This window comes from Ochlerotatus camptorhynchus, unplaced genomic scaffold, assembly GCF_037179485.1.
Source record: "Ochlerotatus camptorhynchus isolate MF236.1 unplaced genomic scaffold, CSIRO-AGI_Acam_v1.1 ptg000369l, whole genome shotgun sequence".
Lineage (NCBI taxonomy): Eukaryota > Metazoa > Arthropoda > Insecta > Diptera > Culicidae > Ochlerotatus > Ochlerotatus camptorhynchus.
The window spans coordinates 1069398-1093413 of NW_027040857.1; the positions used below are offsets into that span (position 1 = coordinate 1069398).

General features: G+C 37.5%; 1 protein-coding gene across 1 annotated transcript in view; it reads left to right on the top strand.

Annotated features, from left to right (window-relative positions):
• Positions 1 to 1071: 1071 nt before the first annotated feature.
• LOC135709970 (tyrosine-protein phosphatase non-receptor type 23-like) overlaps positions 1072 to 24016 on the top strand; it is a 50764-nt gene continuing 27819 nt past the window's right edge. Inside the window, exon 1 of the mRNA XM_065232423.1 lies at positions 1072 to 1401. Coding sequence (XP_065088495.1) covers positions 1384 to 1401 — 18 coding nt within the window. The 5' untranslated portion in view covers positions 1072 to 1383. The remainder of the gene's footprint in view (positions 1402 to 24016) is intronic.

The window sequence follows — 24016 nt, forward strand, 5'->3', positions numbered from 1 at the left end:
TAATCACATACATCAGCTCAACCAGTTGGAACCATGCCGATAAATTGTCGTGGTATGACAGCACTAACCACCGCGCTCTCTTCGGGGACATTAGTCAACTGGTTACGGAAATATGACCTGTGAGTAAGAGTCACAAGCGTAGAGGTTAGCTTAAACGTGACAAACTCATCAATATTAAAACCATGAAATGCTACTTAAACCTTGGAAACATTCTCTTATACTGCGTAGCTACGCAGATTTACTGTCCTGCCAATGTTGTTTTTAGTCAGAGGATCGGATCGATGGGCAAGCGTTTAGAAAAAGCTTCTGGAAATGATTTTCAAAGAAAATTCTACAGAAGCTTCTTAATAAGCTTTTTTAGAAACTCATTCTAGAAGCTTGCCCGTCGACCCACCCCTCTAATTAAAAACAAAATACGAGCAGCAAATGTAGTGGCCCTATCTTAATTATAATTTTTATTCATCACATGTATTTTGATACAAGGTTAGAGCATAGATTTTTCCAAGCACGAATCTATGCAAATAAACCTAGTATAAAAACTGGCACTAAATTGTTAATGCAAGGTATGCTTTGGTATGCCAGACAAAAATCTTTCTTAAATTGGATTAATATTCTTTTGATCAAACTGCAACCTGCATGACGATAATCAATACTCCATATCTGGTAGCCCTACCTAGTATTAACACAATCTGCGTGCTAGAAGCGGAACATGAACCTCTTTGTGTCGCTGGTTGAGACGCAAGGCGAAGCATAGAACCGAAGGTAAAGGTAAAGTTTGGCAGTTGTGCCTGCTAAAGAGTGGTTCTCTATAACGTGTTGTTGGACTAAGTAGTGTGCAACATCGATCACGACCCACCAACAAGCGATCTCCCTCTCTGTCTCTATCTCTCAACTGAGCTTTTGTGGCTTTGGGGGGTGGAGTGCGGTGTCGTTGTAGTAGCACAGAAGGGAAAAAATCGGGCTCGAGAGGTTTAGAGTAGAATGCCGACCGACCACTGTGTACCCCTTTAGACCGACCCGAGGGTGAGGCACACGTTACAAGTGGTCGCCATATAAAAGCTTTTGAGCGGGGTAAAACCATGCTCAGTAACGTGTAACTCCGAGATCGTTCCGTATGTGTTGTGTCGGTCGATATACTTCGCCGGGAGGACATCTAGATTCGTGGTCGTGGACCCATTTTCGATTTCTATCGTGTGCATAAAGGGGACGGGACATCTGGTCTGAAAGTGATTGTGCCCGGGAGTACAATAGGGTGTGTCGAAACCAAACCTGACCTAGTGGATATTGATCGTTTCAATAGAACCAACAGCACTCGAGGATTACCAGCGGCCGTCACTCGCTGTGAGTTAGAAAAGAAACAGGCAAACGGAGTGTGAAGCAATCATGATTGGATTCAAATTGGTATGTGAGCAAAAAACAGCATCATTGTCATCATCACTAGCATCATCCTTGTCATATAGTTGTAACCATCGCCCTGGGAATGGGTGGATTGAATGGAGGAAGAGAGAAGAACATTTTGAGCTGAAGATAAGTGAATGTGCATAAGAAGCGACAGCAGCTGGACAGTGATTGGTTGTGACCTTGTAAGGCTTGGCATGACTTCATTCCCGGTTGGACGGAACCAATCGATGTGATAATATGATTGCGGTGCAATTGGACCAAGGTCAATCGAATCATACGAGGAAGTGTATTGATCTAACATCATGACTCATTTATTTGATTAATAGCCATGGCGATGTGAGGATTTAGAAAATTGCCAACTGTGCCAAGCAAAATGTGACAGTGTCGAAGTGGTTTGAGCTTACTGACGTTGCCGTGTCAGCAAAGTACTCGTGTGGGTAGTGTTTCTACTTTCACTTTTTAGAATGCTTCTGTTGGTGATTATCTTGTTGTCCCTTAATGGTCAGCTGTGGACAGATTTGTTTCGAGCTGATAACGTGACCATGCTTTGGTTATAATGAAGGATTATTTTTCTACTTCGTCGATGACAAGCAGTGAATAGGTTATGCAAATGAACTGAAATCGAGATTTTCGATGAACATAAATTTGCTTGCTTGTAGCTTTGTTAATACAGGCGAAGACCAGTGCCATAACGAACCCTGCCTTTTGGCCTTCAGATTTTTTTTTTGTTCAAAGTAGGAACATAGTGCGCATTTAGAACCATAGTAGACTCCTGCGCTAATAATAATTTCTCAGATATTTTTAAAGTTCTATCACCGCTAGATATTTAATTGGAAAATACATATTACATTCAGAATTATTGTTTTATTCTTTTGCCTGAGCAAAAAAAATATGAGTTATTATATTTAGCGGATGAGTCTATACATTACTGGAAAAGTTTGTTTTTCAGAAGTTAAAATTCGACTACAATAACATTGAAAAATATGTGTAGAGGGGACGCGTCCGGCAAAGAGATTAACATCCCTGCTTCTCATGCTAAAGGTCATGAGTTCATATTTAATTTTCATTCAACTAAACAAAAATCGTACATCAAATTGAACTTTTATACTACATATTTTTTCTAAATTAATTTTATTTTCCATGTTTACAGATGATTTTGTTAAAAATACAACACTGCTTTATGGTTCCAAATTCGTCGTATGAGTTTGATTTACGTCGTCATACGGACGAAGGCAAAAATGAAATAGAAAAAAAGGGTTTCGCTAGGAGTGTTTCTGAGCAAACTAGGCGTGAATGCCTTGCGTTCTTAAATGGGTTGTATTCTACCATGCGTATGATTGATGCGTTTATGGCGGAATCTTTTGTATACCTATTTGATGTTTTCTGCTCAAGAGGATGAGCATATAGGCACTTAGGCCGAAGCAGCGCGCTACCCTATACCCGCTATAAAATGTTGATCTCTTAATTTGAGTCTTGTCCGGCTTTAGACAGCTTAGTGAGTTAAGATACGGCATAACCAAGATGGAGCCGGTGGGTCCAGTCAAAACAATCTTTTGGGTTGGAATTTTGTTTTCCATCCCTGGGCATAGAGTATAATTGAACTTGCCAGACAATATACAAATTCATGCACTGGTTAGAGTAGAAACTCACTCACTCACTCATGTATCCTGCACACTCCTAGTGGAGCATAGGGCCAACCAATCGTTCTCTGTTGGTTTCTGTAAAACAAATATAGGGTATACGTCCCTAACCTCGGTCTAATATGCAGCCATAGATTACGTTTTTAATCATAACTCATCAATTAATTTACCTGCAAACGATATTCTACTGCTAAATGGTATGCTTAGATATGCTTATCATGTCGTTTGCTATCAGGAACCGCAAAAAGTTGAAAAACTTACTTTTTTTAAGACAAAAACTCACCAGGGAAATGTATGTAATATCGGTCTATTGTCCCCAAATTGGGTCTATTTATGGATGCAACTTCGTCCTATCCTGTTTGATTCTCAAAAAAAACGCTCTTGGTAACGTTTTCTTATGTATTTTTTTTTATCACTATCACTGTTAACTTAATACTCTTCATTCCTCAAAACATTTCTTAGAGAAAATTTTACGAAAACTACATTAAATCACTCAAGTTAAAAATTAAAAATTAAAAATTTCGCTTATCGTCTTTCGACCGCAGAATATCTAAATCAAAACATTGTGATGTTCATTATACAGATTTGGCAGAAAAAATCTCCCTTCCTGTTCGTTCCTTATCATCCAAATGCAAACCACATTGTTGACGTTACTCTTATTGCTATATGCTGTCAAATGAATTTCATGGGCCAAAGTTAGGAACATAGAAAAGAAATGTGTCCCTAAAGTTGGGTCCATGATTTACTTGTGAAAACGTTGTTAAACAATTAAAATAAACATAAAATATTCAAACAGTAACTGTGAGTTTTACGTCTAGTGTGTATTATCAGGTAATTCCATTCAATAAATGCCATAATCAGGCCATTTGATGATCGTCAGTGCAACCTTCCCATCTTAACCTTAGAAGTCATGGCGGCTAAAAACTCCGAACAGAGTGATATTCTCAACCAGTTTTATTACTTACGAGAGCTGAAAATGTATTGAAATGTTGTGATATAAATTGATTTGTGTGTGGTACACATTTATCAATCATCAGTGATCAATATTTTCCTTATTTTTTGTGTAATATTCCTTAATTAATTATTTATTTGCGTGATAGGCCGAATGAAAGGACTAGACCCACATTACATACCGTAACCCTACATTTCATAGACAGTGGTGGTGGTGGTTAGCCTGGTCAGTGACGTTTTACGAAAACCAAACATCAATTGTCACTCTACAAAAATCATCAGGCATCCATCGTCAGTGACGAAGAGAGTCCTATAGCAATCACTAAAAAAATGCTATTGCCTCTTCTACCTTCACTTCTTTTTTTCTACCATGCACAGCGAATCCAAATACATAAAGCAACCACCGATATAGACAAAACGCTTGCTACTACTTCCACGATAAACTCTCTCTGTAATATAGCCTGATCGGAGTTGTAAAAGGATAATGATACATTGCTTGCCTGCTTTGTGAGCATAGTTTTATCAGAATCGAGAAAAAACGTAACAAAAAAATCCTATTAACACAGTTGTATCATCTTCGGCGTTACTTCGTCAGCTACACACCTCTCGTTTCCTTCTGTCATAGCGTTATCATTCAGCTTGTTGATCGCTTGTCATTTTGTCGTTTTAAGATCAATCAAGAGGAATTAAATGGAAGATAACCTTTTTTGCTTGTTTATTAAAGGGGAAGTTAACGGCTCCGAAAAAATATTTACGATTTTATTTTTATAAAAATATTGAAGAAAGATATTAAAAAATCCAGAAATCTCACAATTTTTCTAATTTTTAAAGCAAATTCACGTGCATCATATTGACATTAAGTTGGACTCAAAAAGTCATAAAACATCAACGTTTCGGTTTTGTTAAGGGTCTTCATGATGAGATAGGAAAAATATTTTTACATATAATTTTTCACAGGAATTTATGAAAAACTGATTTTCTTGGATGTATGATAATGTTTACCAATAAAAAAATATTTTCTGGGTGGTAAACTTCCCCTTAAGCATTCGTCAACAACCCAATTTCATTACTTCATTATGATCCCTACCAAGCCTTTGGAGATTTTCTTTATTAAACATCTGTTTTGAATTTCTCCTTTACTTTACTTAAATCTTTGGTTATTAGTTAGGTAGGTTCCGTAGGTAGGTTCTGCACGTTGTAGTTAAATTTAAATACCTGTGATCTTGAAATTCTTACCTGGTAGGAGTAGTCTTAAGTGGGAATGACACTGATGAAGACTGCCTATTGTAGTCAAAATACGTATCTGCCGTGGATACTAAAATTAATTAATTAAGATAACCTTTTCTGCTGTTTTATTTTGATATATTTTTGATTTCTTGCATGTCCATGCATGGACAAAATAATAGCAAAAACTCAATATTCCTAAGCTTCGAGCACGTACTGAGATATTTTTTTCACGATTTAAATGAAATATGGCTGTTGATACGAAAATTGTCATGTGGTGTTTGGAGTGCGACGAAGATCGTAATACAATATTTATCATTACTGGCTTTGCTCTCTCTACATTGATGCGAGACAGCCCTACTCCTATCCCCGTCATGGGGCTCGTTGCCGCTTGATGCCAGTCGAGCCGCACCTTCGTGGTGGACAGACGCTGTTTGAGCCACACCTTCGTGGTGGACAGACGTTCGGGTCGGCGAAGCATTTCGTCTACCACCATGCTATGGTTACCGCGCCAGTGTTCGCTTTGCACCTTCTCACTTTGCTATTAACGAATAGACAACATTGCCCAAACTTTGCCATCCTGCTGCATCCATATTTTAGCTGGTAGTCGTTTGTAATAATATGGCTCATGAAAGCGTGAGCTAGGGACTTTTGAGGACTGGAGCTAGGTGTAACGCTCCTTGTAACGGTATAGAAAGATTTCAATTAATAACTGTGGAAGTGCCTCAGTCGGTAAAGGTGCAGCTACAAAGCAATACCATGCTGGAGGTGGCTGGGTTCGATTCGCGGTCCAGTCTAGGAATTTTTCGGGTTGGAAAATTTCAGTATGATTGTACTAATGCAAAAATGGCACAGGCGTCGAAATTTCTCAATTAATAACTGTTCAGGTGCATATAGCACACTAACTTGAGAGCACGCAATAAGCTTATATATAGATAGAGCTGGAATAAGGGCGTAACAGCTTTTGTAATCAATTACTTATCTCGATGATTTCAAGGAATTTAAGGCACTCCCACGCAAACCAATATTACCGTCGGATAGGGGATGTCATACCCTACCTGAAGGTGATGTTGATTTGCGTGGGCAAGCCTTGACCTTCAAGACATCGTTGAAAAAAGTAATTGTTTACAAAAGCTGTTACACACTAATTCCAGCTCTATCTTTATATGCGATAAGCTCCCCTAAGGTCGTTCGCAATGCTGTTCTATTTTATATTGCCTGTTTCAATTTGAAAATGGAATAGAAACGCACCCCTCGCAATACTGAGTTACAGTTTCATTATTCGAGTACTAGTTTGCACAATATTTGCAACTGCTCGACAATTCTGTTTTATTTATGAATGGAACTCTGTTTAAAATTTCTATGGATGTATTTGTGGAGCTTCTAATCTGACTGGTGGCAGACGGCCAGGGGAAAACGAGGTGACGAAACGTTCTGTTATTTTTCGGAGTAGACAAATTGATCGAACAAAAAAATTTGCTTAACATCATAGACATCTCTCAAGAAGCTACATGACTCCTAATTTTTTCAAAGGTCTTCACGTCATTAGAGATCTACAAAAACTTCTCTGGATATTTTTTCAATACTATAGGTTCATAAATTATTCTTAAGATACTGTCCAATACTCCAAATCGCGTCTCTCAGGTATTATGTTATGATACGTGACTCAAAAATTATTCCACAGACCTTCTGATGATCAGATCAGATCTCCAAAAAATTCTTTGGATATTTTTTCAATGCTCCTGAATGACCAACTATTATTTTGAAGATCTTTAACTGCCATTCAAATGACGTCTCTTCAAAATTCTCTTATGATAGCGGGTGCTCCGAAATTATTCCAAAGATCTTCGAATGCTCATATATTTTTAAACTTCTCAGGATATTTACTCAATAATTCAGGATGATCAAACATCAGAGATTCTCTAGATGTCTCAGAAAAAAATGCAAAGCCTTCAGGTGCTCATATGTATCCAATAACTTCTCATAATATTTTTTTATTAACTACTTCAGGATGATCAAGAATTATTCTTTAGATATTCAACTATCCAACAATTCAAATAACGTCTCTCAGGGATTCGCTCGTGATATCAGCTGTCTTAGAGATTATTGTTAAGACCTTCAGGTACTAATAGGTCTTCAAACACATCTATGATTATTTTTTCCAAGACTTTCCGGTTCAGTGGCTACCCTGCAAGTTTCGACAGTAGAACTCATTACCTGACATTGGTTAGGTTATATTTATTAGCGAGACTTTCATCCATAGACTGGTTCATCTCTTGACGAATATTGGGGACTCCTGAAGGGGCCCCCCTATTGACAGAGTTTGTAATACGGTGGGAGCCAGAAGATACCACTTAGTTAATATGAGTGTACAGTCCAGGAGTGACCTTCCTCCCTAGTAACAGGGTATTTATTTATCATAGTTGGCTGTCGAGGTGCTGTTGTAGTTATCAGTTTGGTGCATTTGGTCTGCAAATTGTCATGGTGGTGTATTCAGAGTTCATTATTGAGGTTGATCCTGGTTCAATGCAGTGGGTCGATTATGGCAAAGGGAAGTAAAGCCGTTGGTCCCCGGTTCATGAGTTAATGGATCGATAGGTAGGGTCCAGGTGTGGGAGCTGCCTCCCTGCGTCGGTAGCATTGGTGCTCAGCACGGAAAACAAATCAAGAAAAAAAATATGAAGAAAAAAATTTAACCCCATACATTTTCATTGTGATATTTTGTTTTTGGAAAAGTGTCTCTTTACCTCCTTTGCGATCCTACCCTTTTCTATATTGCTATGATTAAAAATTCAATATCTATTCTTGTAGGAAATTAGCTACAACCTGGATACTGCGGACTTACCCAATGTGATTGACACTTGGGTCCCCATTATTAAGAAGCAACAAATGTAGTTACTGTTGTTATCGATCGTCAAGCATTGTAATGTCACAAAATGAGCCATACTGTTTCATAACCTAGTCTTAATTTTAAGAACAAATGCAGAACATATCAGGCTCAGTGATCAAAGTATAAAATCCAGCATAGATTTTATGACTGCTGAGTTTTCAATTGCAATAAAATAAACTTTTGCAAAACATGTGTGTTAACCAACTTTGCTAAAGACATGGGCTAAGGCTTATAGGCTTATAGGCGTCATAGGCTTTGTAAAAGCACTCCTGGCTCAGAGATTTTGGCGGCAATCTATGGAAGAGCAGAACAATTTTAAACTTGATAACATTTTCAAGCAGTTTTCTATCGGCTTGCAAAATAAAATCGATTGTATCGATCGCAGTAGCCAGGATCGAAAGATTGCGCAAAACGTTTTAGTTAATTATTTAAGAGATTATTTATCTGTAATATATTGTGCAGTGTTACATAGTAGCCATGATTTTTGTGCTCTATTTCACGTGCCAGGATGATGTTGTAGTTTTGTTTTATAGCAAATAGGAATTTGTAAACATTTCTCTTTTTTTTTTGCAATGCCTGGTTCAGGCTACAGATTTATAACATGTTCTAGCGCTATCTTGAGTGTGTTTTCTGTGTTTCAATTATTTGTCAACCGTTATAACATGTTATAACTCTGTAGTCTGAACAGCACGTAAAGCACATAAGTTTGAGCAAAAAGCAGTCAAAATATTAATGATTTATCAAAATTGCTAATCATAATCGCCAAGCAGCAATAGTCGGACACATAGTCCATACATCTTCCACTTATGAAGATCCTATTGTGTCATCCGTGTTCATATAATATTAATATAATCGTACCAAATGGATGTATAATTTAATTCAAAGCTATATGTCCGGACAAAAATACAAAAAAAGATCGGCATTGGATGCATTACGGTAACATTTTATACACTCAGCATTCAAATTAAAGACATGATCGATGAATCCTTTTTACTAAACAATCAAGTAGAACGTGTCAGGAACATTGAAGCACATGTAGAAAAGCTACAACCGCTTGAAAAATAAAGACTACTAACTATTAGTGAAAATTAAGAAATTTAAAAAAAAAAATCAATATCCTATGTGACCTTTTGTGAAGGGTGGAATCTGACCGTATGAGCAGTTTTTTCAACATAAATTCGTGCTGCAAAATGCAATGTCAAAAGTATACATGGGAAGTAAAATCGATTTTATCCCATTTCCCGCCCTCAACACCAACTCAATGGCACAATAACAACAGCAAAAAAAACAACTCTTCAATTTTTATAGTTGTACACTGACACTGTTGAACCAATCGAGCTGTTACTCCGTACCGATGAAAAGAATCGGATCTCGACCACGCTTGTCACCGTGTGCTGTCCAAACGTTATGTTTTTCTAGCATCATCGTAGGCTGATGGTTCTGTGACTCCAGTCGATGGAACAGGTGCAGATTCGGAGAAAAGAACTTCACTATACTAACTGCAACCGTTTTTTTTATACAAATAAAATGTACATTAGGCTGATGCAAATTTTCCACAGTTCTCAGTTGATGTATGTTTCAAAATGGGTTTAGATCATCTTTCCAAAATTCAATCAGGATTCAACCGTATATACTGTATACCGTATATAATGGTTGAATTCTGATTGAATATACTAAATAGTGTCCTCCCAGTGTCTTCTTTTTGGCAACATGACATCAACACATTTTTTGTTATTCCGTAAACATTATTTTAGCTGAAGTGAGTATTTGCAGCCTTGCTTGTTATGCCTCAGAACATCCCTGCGACGCCAACTGGAATTGAACCCAGGCCTGCTGGGGTCAGAGGTAATCACGCTTAACACTACGCCACCGACGCCGCATTTTTTTCAGTTTACTACCAATGCTTTCTGAACAGCAAAACAATTTTATTTTTAATGATGATTTAAACATTCATTCTCAAAAACTCGTACAGTCGAGTTTCGATCGTTGGGCTATCTTAAAGCGGGCTACGTTTTAATTGGATTCCCGTTAGCTGGGCTTAAGCCCATCTAAATTTAAGTTAAACGTCATTTCTTACATGGCTGATTCCTTTTCGAGGGACTTATGGAAGAACAATTTGGATAGTTGCTTAACAACTTTGATGATAATAAATGATGATAAACAGTCGGTGTTCCCTTCAATCAATTTTCAGCAACGAGCAACTTTTGTGGATGGACTTTTGTGTATAATATTTGCAACATTTCATGAAATGTCTCAAAACTTTACCCGATTTATAGTGAAAACTTATATGATAAATTACGCTCTATTTATGTGCATCATATTAAACTGAAATTTACACTACTTTTTTGAAATAGGTTGGTAAAGTTAAAAACATTATCAGTCTTGTACCATCCTTAAAAAACGCTCTAGTGACGACATACATTTAAATTATTGCTAAATTTTAAACCATCCTACGGCTAAAAATCACGATAATAAAAAAAAATGGGTCCAAAAACGGGATGACACTGTATAGTTTGTATTGGAATTACTACACTGGCATTTATTAATCGGGATTGCGAATATCCTGCTTTACCATCACGTACTGTGAAGTATTGGGTTGTTAATCGATATAACCGTTGGTAACGTATGCGTTAACGTTTATGGATTAACAACCATGGTCTCCTGGATCCGTCTTGTAGTCAAATTTGAGGTATGTTTCATCGTCGATGACAATACACGCTGCTTTTCCACACAGCAAGCTATGACATAGCTTTCGAGATTTCGGTTTGACGGATGTGACTTGTTTCTGACTCCGTTTGATTAGACTATTTTTTTCCCATGGACGTTATTCTTCGATGTTGGCCCTTATTATGGGTGTCACTTTGCGGTGAAAACGAAGGGAAGTGAACGGTTGTCACTCACGGTGAAGTGCTTGCCGTGTAAATCAAATGGGAATCACTTCACCGTGAGTGATAAGGGGGCTTATTACGGTGACATTACGGTGACATCACGGTGAAAAGTTGTCATTTGTCGTCACGGTGAAGTGATCCCCATTTGATTTGTATGGTAATCACGGCTCTTATTCTGAGTATCACTTGCTTATCACCGTGTAGTGACACTCGTGGTTGTCACTAAACCGTGAAATGACATCGGTAATAAGGGTTACCGTTACCAGTTTGCTAGCCAAATCTCGAACAGAGTTGCTTTTCTTATTGATAAAAGCTTGGGTGACCTTCAGTTCAGCTATCAGTCCGCAGGTCCCGGCTTTCTGCAAGATTTCTGTGTGTCCTTGAAGGTAACCTAGGCCCTTATTACGAGTGACATTTCACGGTGAATACGAAGTGAAGTGACAACTTTTCACTCACGTTGTCTTACTACAAGTGTCACTTCACAGTGAAAACTAAGTAAAGTGGCAACTTATCACTCACGGTGAAGTAATTCCCATTTGGTTTACACGGCTATGGCCCTTATTACCAATGTCACTTCACGGTGAAGTGACAACTTATCACTCACGGGCCCTTATTACCGATGTCACTTCACGTGACATTTCGGCCTTATTACGGGTGTCACTTCACGGTGAAAACGAAGTGAAATGGGACCTTATTAAAGGGTGATACGGTCAAAATTTGGTCAATATCAACTTGACGTATTTCTTTCAATTTTGCATTTAAAAAACCTGAACACCCCTCATTTTGAAGGTGTGTGTGTAGAATGTTGCTCCTATTTTGATTTTAGAATTCACTCTTCAGTTGTCAAAATGCCGTCCAAGCAAGAAGAGCAGCGTATCAAAATTTTGCTCGCGCATCGCGAAAATCCGAGCTACTCGCACGCAAAGTTGGCAAAATCGCTAAAAGTTGCCAAATCAACCGTTACAGATGTAATTAAAGTGTTTGGGGAACGTTTGTCGACAGCCAGGAAGTCTGGATCGGGGGGAAATCGAAAACCGGAAGCCGCTGAGACGACAAAGAGAGTTGCCGGTAGTTTCAAGCGAAACCCTAACCTCTCTCTCCGAGATGCCGCAAATAAGCTGGGTGTATCGTCTACAACCGTGCATCGAGCCAAAAAACGAGCCGGACTATCGACTTACAAGAAGGTAGTGACTCCAAATCGCGATGATAAACAAAATACGACGGCCAAAGCGCGATCCCGGAGGCTGTACACGACGATGCTGACGAAGTTTGACTGCGTGGTAATGGACGACGAAACCTACGTCAAAGCCGACTACAAGCAGCTTCCGGGACAGGAGTTTTATACGGCAAAAGGAAGGGGAAAGGTAGCAGATGTTTTCAAGCACATGAAACTGTCAAAGTTCGCAAAGAAATATCTGGTTTGGCAAGCCATCTGTACCTGTGGCTTAAAAAGCAGCATTTTCATAGCTTCCGGGACTGTCAACCAAGAAATTTACGTGAAAGAGTGTTTGAATAAACGTCTGCTGCCTTTCCTGAAGAAACACGGTTGTTCCGTACTGTTTTGGCCGGATTTGGCATCTTGCCATTACGGTAAAAAGGCCATGGAGTGGTACGCCGCCAACAACGTGCAGGTGGTTCCCAAGGACAAGAACCCTCCCAACACGCCAGAGCTCCGCCCAATTGAGAAATACTGGGCTATTGTCAAGCGGAACCTAAAGAAGACCAAAAAAACTGCTAAGGGCGAGCAGCAGTTCAAGGCAAACTGGCTTTCTGCGGCGAAGAAGGTGGACAAGGTGGCTGTACAAAATCTGATGGCAGGGGTCAAGCGTAAGGCCCGGCAATTCGGATTTGGAAAAGCGGAAGCCTAACTGAATATTTTTCCTGAATTTTATACTAATTGAACTTGAAAAAGAAATTTAATTTGATTTTTTAAATAAACGATTTCACCGATTTACACGCGTTTTCCCTTGACCAAATTTTGACCGTATCACCCTTTACCGATGTCACTTCACGGTGAAGTGACAACTTATCACTCACGGTGAAGTGATTCCCATTTGATTTACACGGCAATCACAACGGCGCACAGTGGCACGAATATGAATAAAGACGGTCAAAAATATTTTCTACCCTTTTTCGACGTTTTAGAGACTGGGTGTCTTGGGAGAAGTTGCTCAAAATTATAACTCGCATCTTTTGAAATACACACCTGAATAATCTTTAAGCTAGTATTACACATCCAAATTCTAACTTTTTCCAGTTACGAGATAATGGTTCCGTGTCTTGGACAAAGTTGCAGAGCAGTTGATTTCATGAACATTTGCTAAAGACACCAAATTTCTACATCATAACTCTGTAGAGCTATAATAGATTTTCTTTTAAGACTACCTTAATATTGGTTTTTTAAGTTAATTAGTGCTTTTTTCAAATTTGATCAATTTATCATGTTCTAAGAAATTGTTGGCATCATTAAAATATACAACTTTGCTGAATACACCAATGCTTTTCATTGACATCCATGTGATATACAGCCCATCAAGCGTTTTTGTGACGTCATATTCAACGGCTCGAAAAGAGGGTGGGCGGGCCCTGGCGGGGTCTAAAACTGATTGTATTTTGAAGATTACCTTATAAAATAGTACTTCTGAAAATTTCAGCGTTGGGCCCATCGGACGGTTTTGTGACACCATATTGAACGGCCCGAAAAGATGGTAGGCGGCCCCTGGCAGGGTTTAAAACCGATTGAATTTCGAAGACTATGTATTTTAATGTTATTCACTTAAACATCATTGGAGCTACACTCAGCCTGTTGATGTAAACTAATAAATAAAAAAATAAATACTACAAAACTGGTTTATCCACCACTGACGGGGCAACATATCGTGACTGCTTTCTCACCTCAATGTGCTTGGGTTCAATCCCAGCCGAGGTCGGTGGGATTTTTCTGAGGCATAAAAATCTCTGGGCACGTCTTCCTTCGGAAGGGAAGTAAAGCCGTTGGTCCCGGCCCATGTTTATTTGAATGGGTGCGATATCCTACGCAGGTGTGGAAGCTGCCTTTCCTGCACATTCGATTGCCGTCAATGGATGGTAATCGATGTCCGGCGGTGATTGGCACTAGATTGCGGTTCAGAGACCAACGTTAAATAAAGGAAAAGAAAAAAAGAAGAAGGGGTAACATCTGTTGGTTTTGACCAGCGTTGCCAGGTTGCCAGATTTATCTGGCACAGCCAGAGAAATTTTTGCTCTGCCAGACAGATTTTTTGAGTAATCTGGCAGGTTCCTATGTTAATTTGCTGTGCCAGATTTTCGCCAGACATTTTTTTCGGGTTTTGCCAGATTTTTTCTAAATAAGCCTGGCATCTCTGGTTTTGACAGTGGAAGCACTATTTAATTAGACAAAGAATCACTGTCACTGTGGTTAAGATAACTTGAATCGAAATTTAATTATGTTTTACTTGATATTTGCAGTGTAATGAGAGCTAATACCCAATATTTAATTTAGTTTTCATTCGTTCGGTTTTCAATATGGCCCCAAAACTAAATCAGCTGTCAAAAATCATCGTTAAGAGATAATCGGAGAAAAATCTACTTCGGCCTAATCGCCATTCCCGGCCTATCGAGCACAAAACATCAAATACATCTATGATTTTCAGTGTTCACTCGGCTGTCGACAAAAGCAGGTCACTCTCGATATGTGCTACGCGATCGTCTGTTTTCTCGACAGCAACCATTGTGTGGTCCTCCTCATTGTTCTTCGTCAGCAGTTCTTTCGGTCGATGCGTCGTCGACTTTGGAAAGCAACCGTTTCGTGATGAGTGTGTGAGTGCTGACCACGTTTTGTGTCCATTGCTGCAATGGACGCGCTCTGACCCTCGTTGGCATACAACAATTTGCCATACAATGAAACTACTGGAAGCTGCTCCCGTTCTGGAAGATGAGGCTTATTGGATAGCGGAAGATAAAATGTTTATTGTGTTGTACCTTTTGACTATAGTTTTAAGATGTATTGCATAGTTAACAAGAATCCTCGGCTCTGTAAAGTTAATTCAGTTGAGCCTTATAAAATAAATTAATATTAATAATAATGTTGAGAATACCCGGAAAAAATAATTATAATAAAACAATGAAATTACTATTATTTTTCTGTTGAATTTTGAGTACATTAAAATTTATTGTTTAATTATTGTACGGAGAAAAATAATATTTCAAGAGCAAATTTTCATTACGTCGAAAGTAACAAAAGTAAACAAACTCCTCGAGCTATCAGTGTCAATCGATGATCCTGCCATTACACTTAATACTGATTCAAAAACCAGTATTTATTGAGATTAAATTTCTTCAAGCAAAATCTTCTTTTTTTTTATTGTAAACATGCTTAACAACCCCTTTATTTTACTGTAAATATATCAAATTCCATGATTTTCATTGTTGTGACCATGAATTTCGTTGTGATTTTATGGTAATCAACAAATATGTCCAAAGTTTTGACAGTAAATATCATGCTTACAATGACAGTGAAATTCATTGTATTTTTATTGGATTTTTTTGTTACGTGTAGCGATCCATTTATGCATGATTTGTATACGGGGAAATGCTTCTATGATTATTTCTTAAATATAAATTTCACTTACGGCACATAAATGTGTTGAGCAATACAGGGTGCGTGAAATTTTTTTGCAATAAATGGCATATTTGAGAAAAAATACACCAGTTAGTTATTCCAGCAATGAATTTTGTGCGATTTATTTTCTTTCGCAACATATGGAAGTTGTAAGTAAATTTATTCAAAAAAATTGCCTTCCCTTTCGACGACTGTAGCTGGACGCTTTCGGAAACTGCAGTATGCACGTTTTAAAATGTTTCGATCCATAGATGTCATCACTGCCTTGATTTTAGCTTTTAGCGACTTAAGTGTGGTGTGAGGGGTTCTATTGGTATCCCGTTGGACGACGCCCTATACAAAATAATCCAACGGATTGATATCGGGACTGCTTGGGGGCCAAATTTCTTCCTCCCAAATTTACGAAATATTTTCCGTAAGCCATTTCTGTGCTTTATTAGCAGTATGAGCAGGTGCTCCGTATTATCACTTTCCCAAGCCTTTTTTAATATTATACACTGTTCTTTCAGACACATTTACCGACCGAATTATTTCTTTCATGCATATTCCGGCGTGCAACAAAGCGACAACGGCTGACAGATTGCTCTCTTGTTTCGACATCTTTACGTTTACTCAACATTGTTTGTTTAAATCTTACACCTTACAGTATAAGATATCCAGTGCTGCCAAATATATCTAAATCATGATGCACAAGCATGAGAAATTAATATTTGAAATTTACTGAAAAAATTCGTCACGTACCGTAATCAACAACACAAATGGATGAACAGATACTAAACGTTAACGGGATAGAAATGGTGGCGTATTGCAAGTGTCGGGACACCCTATAGTTGCTTTATAGGACATTTTATCACCAACATTTTTACTGACGAGCAGCTTTCGATTAAAGATAAGTCATAAAAGTTAATACATTGGGAACCATCAACCACACAACCAAAGTTAATACAATGGGAACCATCACAATCAACTGCACATCACATGTTTCAACCGCGTTGATTAGAGCACAATAATAATGGCTTATGCCACAAAGCAGCTACTTGATCATACTTGAAGATTACCAATGTTAAACATAATTTTTAACTATTTCAATTGACGTTTGTCTATAAAATGCATTTCAGCAAAGTTGTTACTGGGAAATAGTTCAATGGTTGTTGTAATAAAAATCCATATCCAAATAAATTCAAATTTTGGGATAGTAATCAGGTTTGGATTTCGAGCCCGCTGATAACTGCTGAGTCATTTTTTTTTACAATTTGCATCAGTCTATTGTCCATCCACTCGAAATTCGTTGAATTTCCCTGAAGAGTTCAATAGATTGGTCATTGATAGCTGCTGACAGAAAGAATTGAGCTGTCAATAAACAAACAAATTTTTTTCGGATTTTGCTCAGAGGTAGATGGATAGTGTACTTTCGAATGAAGTTTGAAGACCTCAAAAATATGTTGAGCTGACTATGTTGATCATAAATTGATACTTCCAGTACATACGTACAACGCACAAAGGGTGTCATAATACATTGACTTATATGTCTTCTAACGAAAGGATGTACCGCTGTTGTGGATATTTGACCCCGAGAAAAATTTCGACATTTCTGATTGTTATTTTATGCAGGTTTATTGATTTATTTAATAATAGATATCTCCTATGTCAGCGTTGTTACCTAAGTTAATAGACCTACACATAATTTTCGGCATGTTTGGCTGCTTTTTCCCGACCCACATTTTTCCCGACCCACATTCCATAGACCCACATTAAATCCCATTTCCCCTTAAAACAGCTCTTTCAATGCAGAAACCAACCAGGGGATCCCAATTCTTGGTTTTCCTTGCACTGATTTAATTTCTGGTCCATTAACTATCCTATTCCAAACCACGCAATTCAAAAGAACAAATTCACTTTATAAAAAAATCAGACCTTTCTGCCCTTTGTTGGTTCTGGTCCATTATGAGAACGGATTTTAATGGGACGGAGACCATTTTCACGCGTGCTGCAGAAACAGTTGACTGGTTTAGGTCGCAGTCGTGAAAATAATGGTATCTACCTAGAGTAAAGGAGAGTGAGCAAAAAAGCTAGAGCACTTAGTGCTATTGCTTTAATAAGATTCTTGCAAGCCCCGACAGCTAACAGTCATAGCAGCGCTGCAGCTCAGTGGTGGTGGTGGTGGTGGTTGGTCGATTGAGGCAGAATTATATCTAGATGAACTGTTCAAAAGGTCCTATCTACTTTGATAGATTCTCTTCTTCGACATTCTCTTTTGGTAACCACGGTTTTACAAACAGGTTTCGCGCTATTTTTGCCTCATTGTTTTATGAAGGAGATTTTATTTAGCGTGCAGAACGTCAAACACAACAGGGAGTGTTTTTACAACTGAGTTAATAACGAAAGAGAAAGTCGATCAAAGCAGATGGGACCTTTTGAAATGTTTGTCTAGATATACTTACCAACCCATTTTGAGAACCAGTCGAAAGTCGAAGCTGGGATTTGCGAACCAAGCGCTGCAGCAGAGACGGTAGTAAAACCACCCGTAGCCACCGAATTAACTTTGGATGTTTACGAGGTTTTGCGCGTTTCCACCAAAATTGGATCTTGCGTCGTGCTTTTGCGGTATGACTTGCAATTGGACAGGGAAAACCACAGCTGTAACGAGAAATGCTAAGGGCACATGGTTGAGGTACGAGTTTAGTTTTCATTATGGGATCGGAATAGTCGACGTTGCAGTTTTTTAGTTTTGAAATAATTAACAAGATCATCTTGGGATAACCATTCTCTGTATAGTAATCAACAATACACTGCTTTTGTAATTATAATGTATTGGAGTATCGATTGCATCCCAAGCATAAACGGTCAATGTGATAATAGATAATAGGGTACTCAGCATACTGCCCGTTTAATAAAATCTCCATTCTTAAATACAATAAAAATAACATGAATTTGTGAATTACTATAAATCACAAAATTTGAAACAGTTTTACTGCACAATTTGGGAACAATTAAATGGAAGTAAATGTAATACCCGAAAAAACAGCGTCATGTTTATTATTATCATTATTGAACATGACAAGTAATAACAAATTTTTATACGAATCAACATCTATACCTCTCACGCCAAAGTCACGAGTTCAAATCTCACCCCCGGACAAGTCACGAATGACCCAAGAGTGTTAAAGTGACTTTAAAAAAATATATGAAAATGTTTATCTTTGTTGCAACTAGTAAGGAATATATTCCTCTTGAATGCCTAGTTTGTGTGAAACAAACTCATCCTCTATATCCTTAATACGCGCGCGAGGCTCAAACCTGTGTAAACTACTTTTTTTCAATTAATCTACTATTAAATCAAATATTAAAAATCCATCATCACCATCGAGGCGAACAGAAATACTTTTTTTTTAGTGCTATAGTGCTGTAGTTTAACAAAACTAAAAAAAAAAAATCAACAGGCCCCCAGGATCCCTTCAGAAAAATGACAGCATCGCACGATTTTTTTTTCGGAGATTTTACATTTTTTACATTTTTGATTCAACAAAATAGAAACGGAAACCAGGCACTCCGGTATTTTAGTTTAATGTCATCCACCAGTTGATTACGTTACCAGTTCATCATAATCATTAAAAAAAATTCATTTCGCATTATAGAATCATGCATTCACAAGGCAAAAACAGTATCACTTGCTCGCTTCCAAATCATTTGCATATAAGAAGTTTCAAGTGAAAGAACGTGAGGATGGCTCCCATGGGTTTCTTTTTTGATATATGAATAAGATATGAGCGTGCAGAAGTTATCATGACAGATAGTGAAGTGGCTACATGAATAAAGCATAACATTTCCATTTGAATTTAATTTGCATTAATTAATTAGCTAACTAAATGCAAAAGCTCTAAATAAGGTACCTTCGTTGTGACAGGTTCAAATAATATTTCACCAGCCGGATTGAAACGAACTCAATTGCAACAGACCATGTTAGTCAATAGCTCGTGAAATCGGAAAGTCACTCTGGGTGATTACAATTCTTCCTTCATTTCCATCATCGTAGTGTTATGCTGAGCAGAAACCTTCATGAATCACTCTTCCATAAACAGACCACTTGATGCTTCGAGCGATGGTAGTGCATTCTGCCATGTTTGCTGCATTTGCCTACCTCAACCAGTTTTTTTTTATGATTCCTCAGCTAGACAGGTATGTGCACGTCACCGTGTGATTTTTTTACAAGCCGCAAAGATTCATCGGTTTTGAACGGGTTCGTGAGCAGCATGAACGTCATCATAGTTGACGACGATAAAGACGCGAAGGCGACGTCAATATCAATGGGACGATTGAGCAGAAGTTTAATTTATCGTGAAATTTTCCAGCCTTCTGTTGCCTGATTATTCTGCTTGAGCCATCATAGTTCAGGTAATCTGGTGCAATTGTAAGCAAGATTGAACCTTCCTTCTGACGAATTATTAATTGAGATTGGGTTAGATTCTGAAAATGATTTGGAATCCGTTGATTTGGTTGCTTTGAATAACGGACGATCTGGTAATTTAGGTACATTCGCTTTTTGTATGCTTGAGGACAAGTAATCCGTAATGACATAACTTTACTACTGATTATTAGAAAATACCTTGTTGAGCTCACAGACAGTTAGATGTTTGAAAATGCAATGGACATATTCCACGTGATATTGCAACGGGTTTTGCCTGGTGTTTGGCAGTTTTTTTTTATTGTAACTGGAATAAAAAGTTTTCTCTAAATATTATTGCATATGTTAAAAGAGGCTTAAATTTCCTATAAAAATTGATCAAGAATTTCTAATTTGACTAGCTCAAAACGTTTTGGTGAGTACTTGTTGATTAGTGTAGTTGATAAGTACAAAATGTTGTAACGTCACGTGATATAGTCGCTGACAAAGTCATTTTGAGCAACTCCAATAATAAACTCATGATCAATTCGTGTTGGAAACTTATTACACTTTCAAAATCTGCAATAATATTCGAGAGTTACTTTTAATAATTCAGTTACAGTTAAAAAACTGTCTAAAAATCAGGCAATGGTAGAATGTAGCTATAGAATTATTTGTATATCACCAAAATCCATAAAATACGTACGTAATACATAATCCATTCATAAATCCTTAATCGCTTAATTGTTTCAAATAAATAGAGAAACAAGCAAAGGGAGGACTTACACGCAACTATGGATGGACATTACGTAAATTTATCTAACTACAGTGCTTTTCATAATTATAAGACCCATGCATTTCACGTGACTGGAAAGGTGGACAAATGCGAGATTTTTTCTTTGGGGATGCGTGAAACTTTAATCAAATATGTGAGTTTGAGTTCAAGAATTAATTTGTTTTTTTGCAGCACTGATTGGATACAAACTTTTCTTAGGAAAAAGATTTTTTTTTTAATGATACGAACACTTTCGGTTTTTTTTATGAATAGTTGATAAAAAAAACAACAACAACAATTAATCTAAAAATCAGTTACGCCACCAGAGGTTCTCAATCTGATTTAGGTCCGGAGAACAAACAGGCCAGGCCAAAACATCGACCTTTTCAGACCTCTTTTCTTCTATACAATGAAACCACTGGAAACGGCTCCTGTTTGATGGAAAAGGCTTATTGGGGAGCGGAAGATATAGTGTTTATTGGGTTGAACATTTTGACTATAGTTTTAAGATGTATTGTATCATGAACAAGAATCCTCGGCTCTGTAATGTTAATTCGATTGAGCTTTATCAAATTAATTAATAAACAAATCGAATTGCAGTCGTGATGTCGTCTGTCGAGGTAGTAAACGTGGAGCACTGATAATTTTTGATCGTACTATGTTTGGTGAACGCTTCAATGCCTTCCAAACCATTGATACTGAAGCATCCAATTGAAGCTCGATTCGAATTTGTGAGCAACTCTTCGAAGTATTTGATGCCTTTCTGAAAGTTTCTTTTTTCGTCCTGGACTATTTTCTGGCCATACACTGCGAGAATTATCAGAAAATTCAAGACTACACAGTGACTACGTCCAATTTATCTTGCAATTTTCCTGTACGACCATCCTGTCTTCCTAAAGGCCAAAGTTTGTCCTCGTTCTAGTTCACTTTGCCTCTTGCGTCTACCCATTGTTGCAAAATACTGTTTAATGAATGATAATTATATTTATTTTTCAAATAATGCTACCAACAGGCGCACCAAGTGGTCGTATCTTTTTGAAAAGAAATAGTTACTTTCTTTCTCTCTTTACATGTCGACAAAATAATCTAGAGTGGGTCCTTTGCTTGTATTTGTGTCACCATCCATCGATTGTCATCATTCGTTTAGGGTGGCTCCATGAAAACCATGGGAAAACATTAAAACCAAGGGTGGTCTTATCATTACGAAAAGCACTGTACGTATTTAAAACGCATACAAATAGCCGAATCAAATCTCAACAAAGAACAAGATCACGTTTGATTTTCGTAGACAAAAATCATCATGCAAACAACTGCGATTGATATTGCAAGCTCTGATATTGAAACTCCAAATATCAAGCTAACAAAACTCACCAGCTGAAAATCTCACCGAACTGTGGTGATATTGAGATTCATGATTTTTGCTTTACACCCGAACACAACCGAAACAACAACTTTTATAACAACTTCCATAACGGCTAGCAGCAGTTGCTTCGTATGAAGAGAGAAAAAAAAAAGATAAGTAGGGTTACGGTATGTAATGTGGGTCTAGTCCTTTCATTCGGCCTATCACGCAAATAAATAATTAATTAAGGAATATTACACAAAAAATAAGGAAAATATTGATCACTGATGATTGATAAATGTGTACCACACACAAATCAATTTATATCACAACATTTCAATACATTTTCAGCTCTCGTAAGTAATAAAACTGGTTGAGAATATCACTCTGTTCGGAGTTTTTAGCCGCCATGACTTCTAAGGTTAAGATGGGAAGGTTGCACTGACGATCATCAAATGGCCTGATTATGGCATTTATTGAATGGAATTACCTGATAATACACACTAGACGTAAAACTCACAGTTACTGTTTGAATATTTTATGTTTATTTTAATTGTTTAACAACGTTTTCACAAGTAAATCATGGACCCAACTTTAGGGACACATTTCTTTTCTATGTTCCTAACTTTGGCCCATGAAATTCATTTGACAGCATATAGCAATAAGAGTAACGTCAACAATGTGGTTTGCATTTGGATGATAAGGAACGAACAGGAAGGGAGATTTTTTCTGCCAAATCTGTATAATGAACATCACAATGTTTTGATTTAGATATTCTGCGGTCGAAAGACGATAAGCGAAATTTTTAATTTTTAATTTTTAACTTGAGTGATTTAATGTAGTTTTCGTAAAATTTTCTCTAAGAAATGTTTTGAGGAATGAAGAGTATTAAGTTAACAGTGATAGTGATAAAAAAAAATACATAAGAAAACGTTACCAAGAGCGTTTTTTTTGAGAATCAAACAGGATAGGACGAAGTTGCATCCATAAATAGACCCAATTTGGGGACAATAGACCGATATTACATACATTTCCCTGGTGAGTTTTTGTCTTAAAAAAAGTAAGTTTTTCAACTTTTTGCGGTTCCTGATAGCAAACGACATGATAAGCATATCTAAGCATACCATTTAGCAGTAGAATATCGTTTGCAGGTAAATTAATTGATGAGTTATGATTAAAAACGTAATCTATGGCTGCATATTAGACCGAGGTTAGGGACGTATACCCTATACCATCTCTTTCTAAAAAAAATAAAGGGTTGTGTCCTATACACGACCGCAGTATGACGTAGAACCACGCACAATTGATGTATGTCGTGCATTTTTTACTTTTACACTTTATCTTAAATTTTTCAAGTATTTCAATGTTTCGGTTATGGTTGCTGCAGGACCAAGTGTCACGCCGTCCGAAGCGGTAATGAGCTGAGGCATGACAGCAGCGCTCTTTTATATCTTTTCAGATTCAAGCATAACGATGTACAATCAAATGGTACTCGATGACGACGACTGGGTTAGGGAAAATCGTTTATTTCATGAAAACAGAGATAAAATTATCATTTGTACATTCTTCAATTTTTTTTGTGGAAAATTGAAGAAAAAAATATTTCAGCAGATGCGTAATGTAATATCCTATAGATTGGCGTATTTGGATTTTATTTTCATCTATAAATGACAAAGTTACAAGAGCTCAAAACCTAACACTATTTCACCACACATATTTTTTGATTTGCACCCCAGTATAGTCGACAAAGACGTAGTTCTACGTCAAAAACGAGGTGCAACGGAATCATTTTTGCGTCGATTAAACAGTTTACTGGTTACTCTCAGCTTCAACTTTACACGTTGTGAATAGTCTCGCAATATCAAAGGAGCTTATAAAATCAATATTAAGCAAGATATTTTGC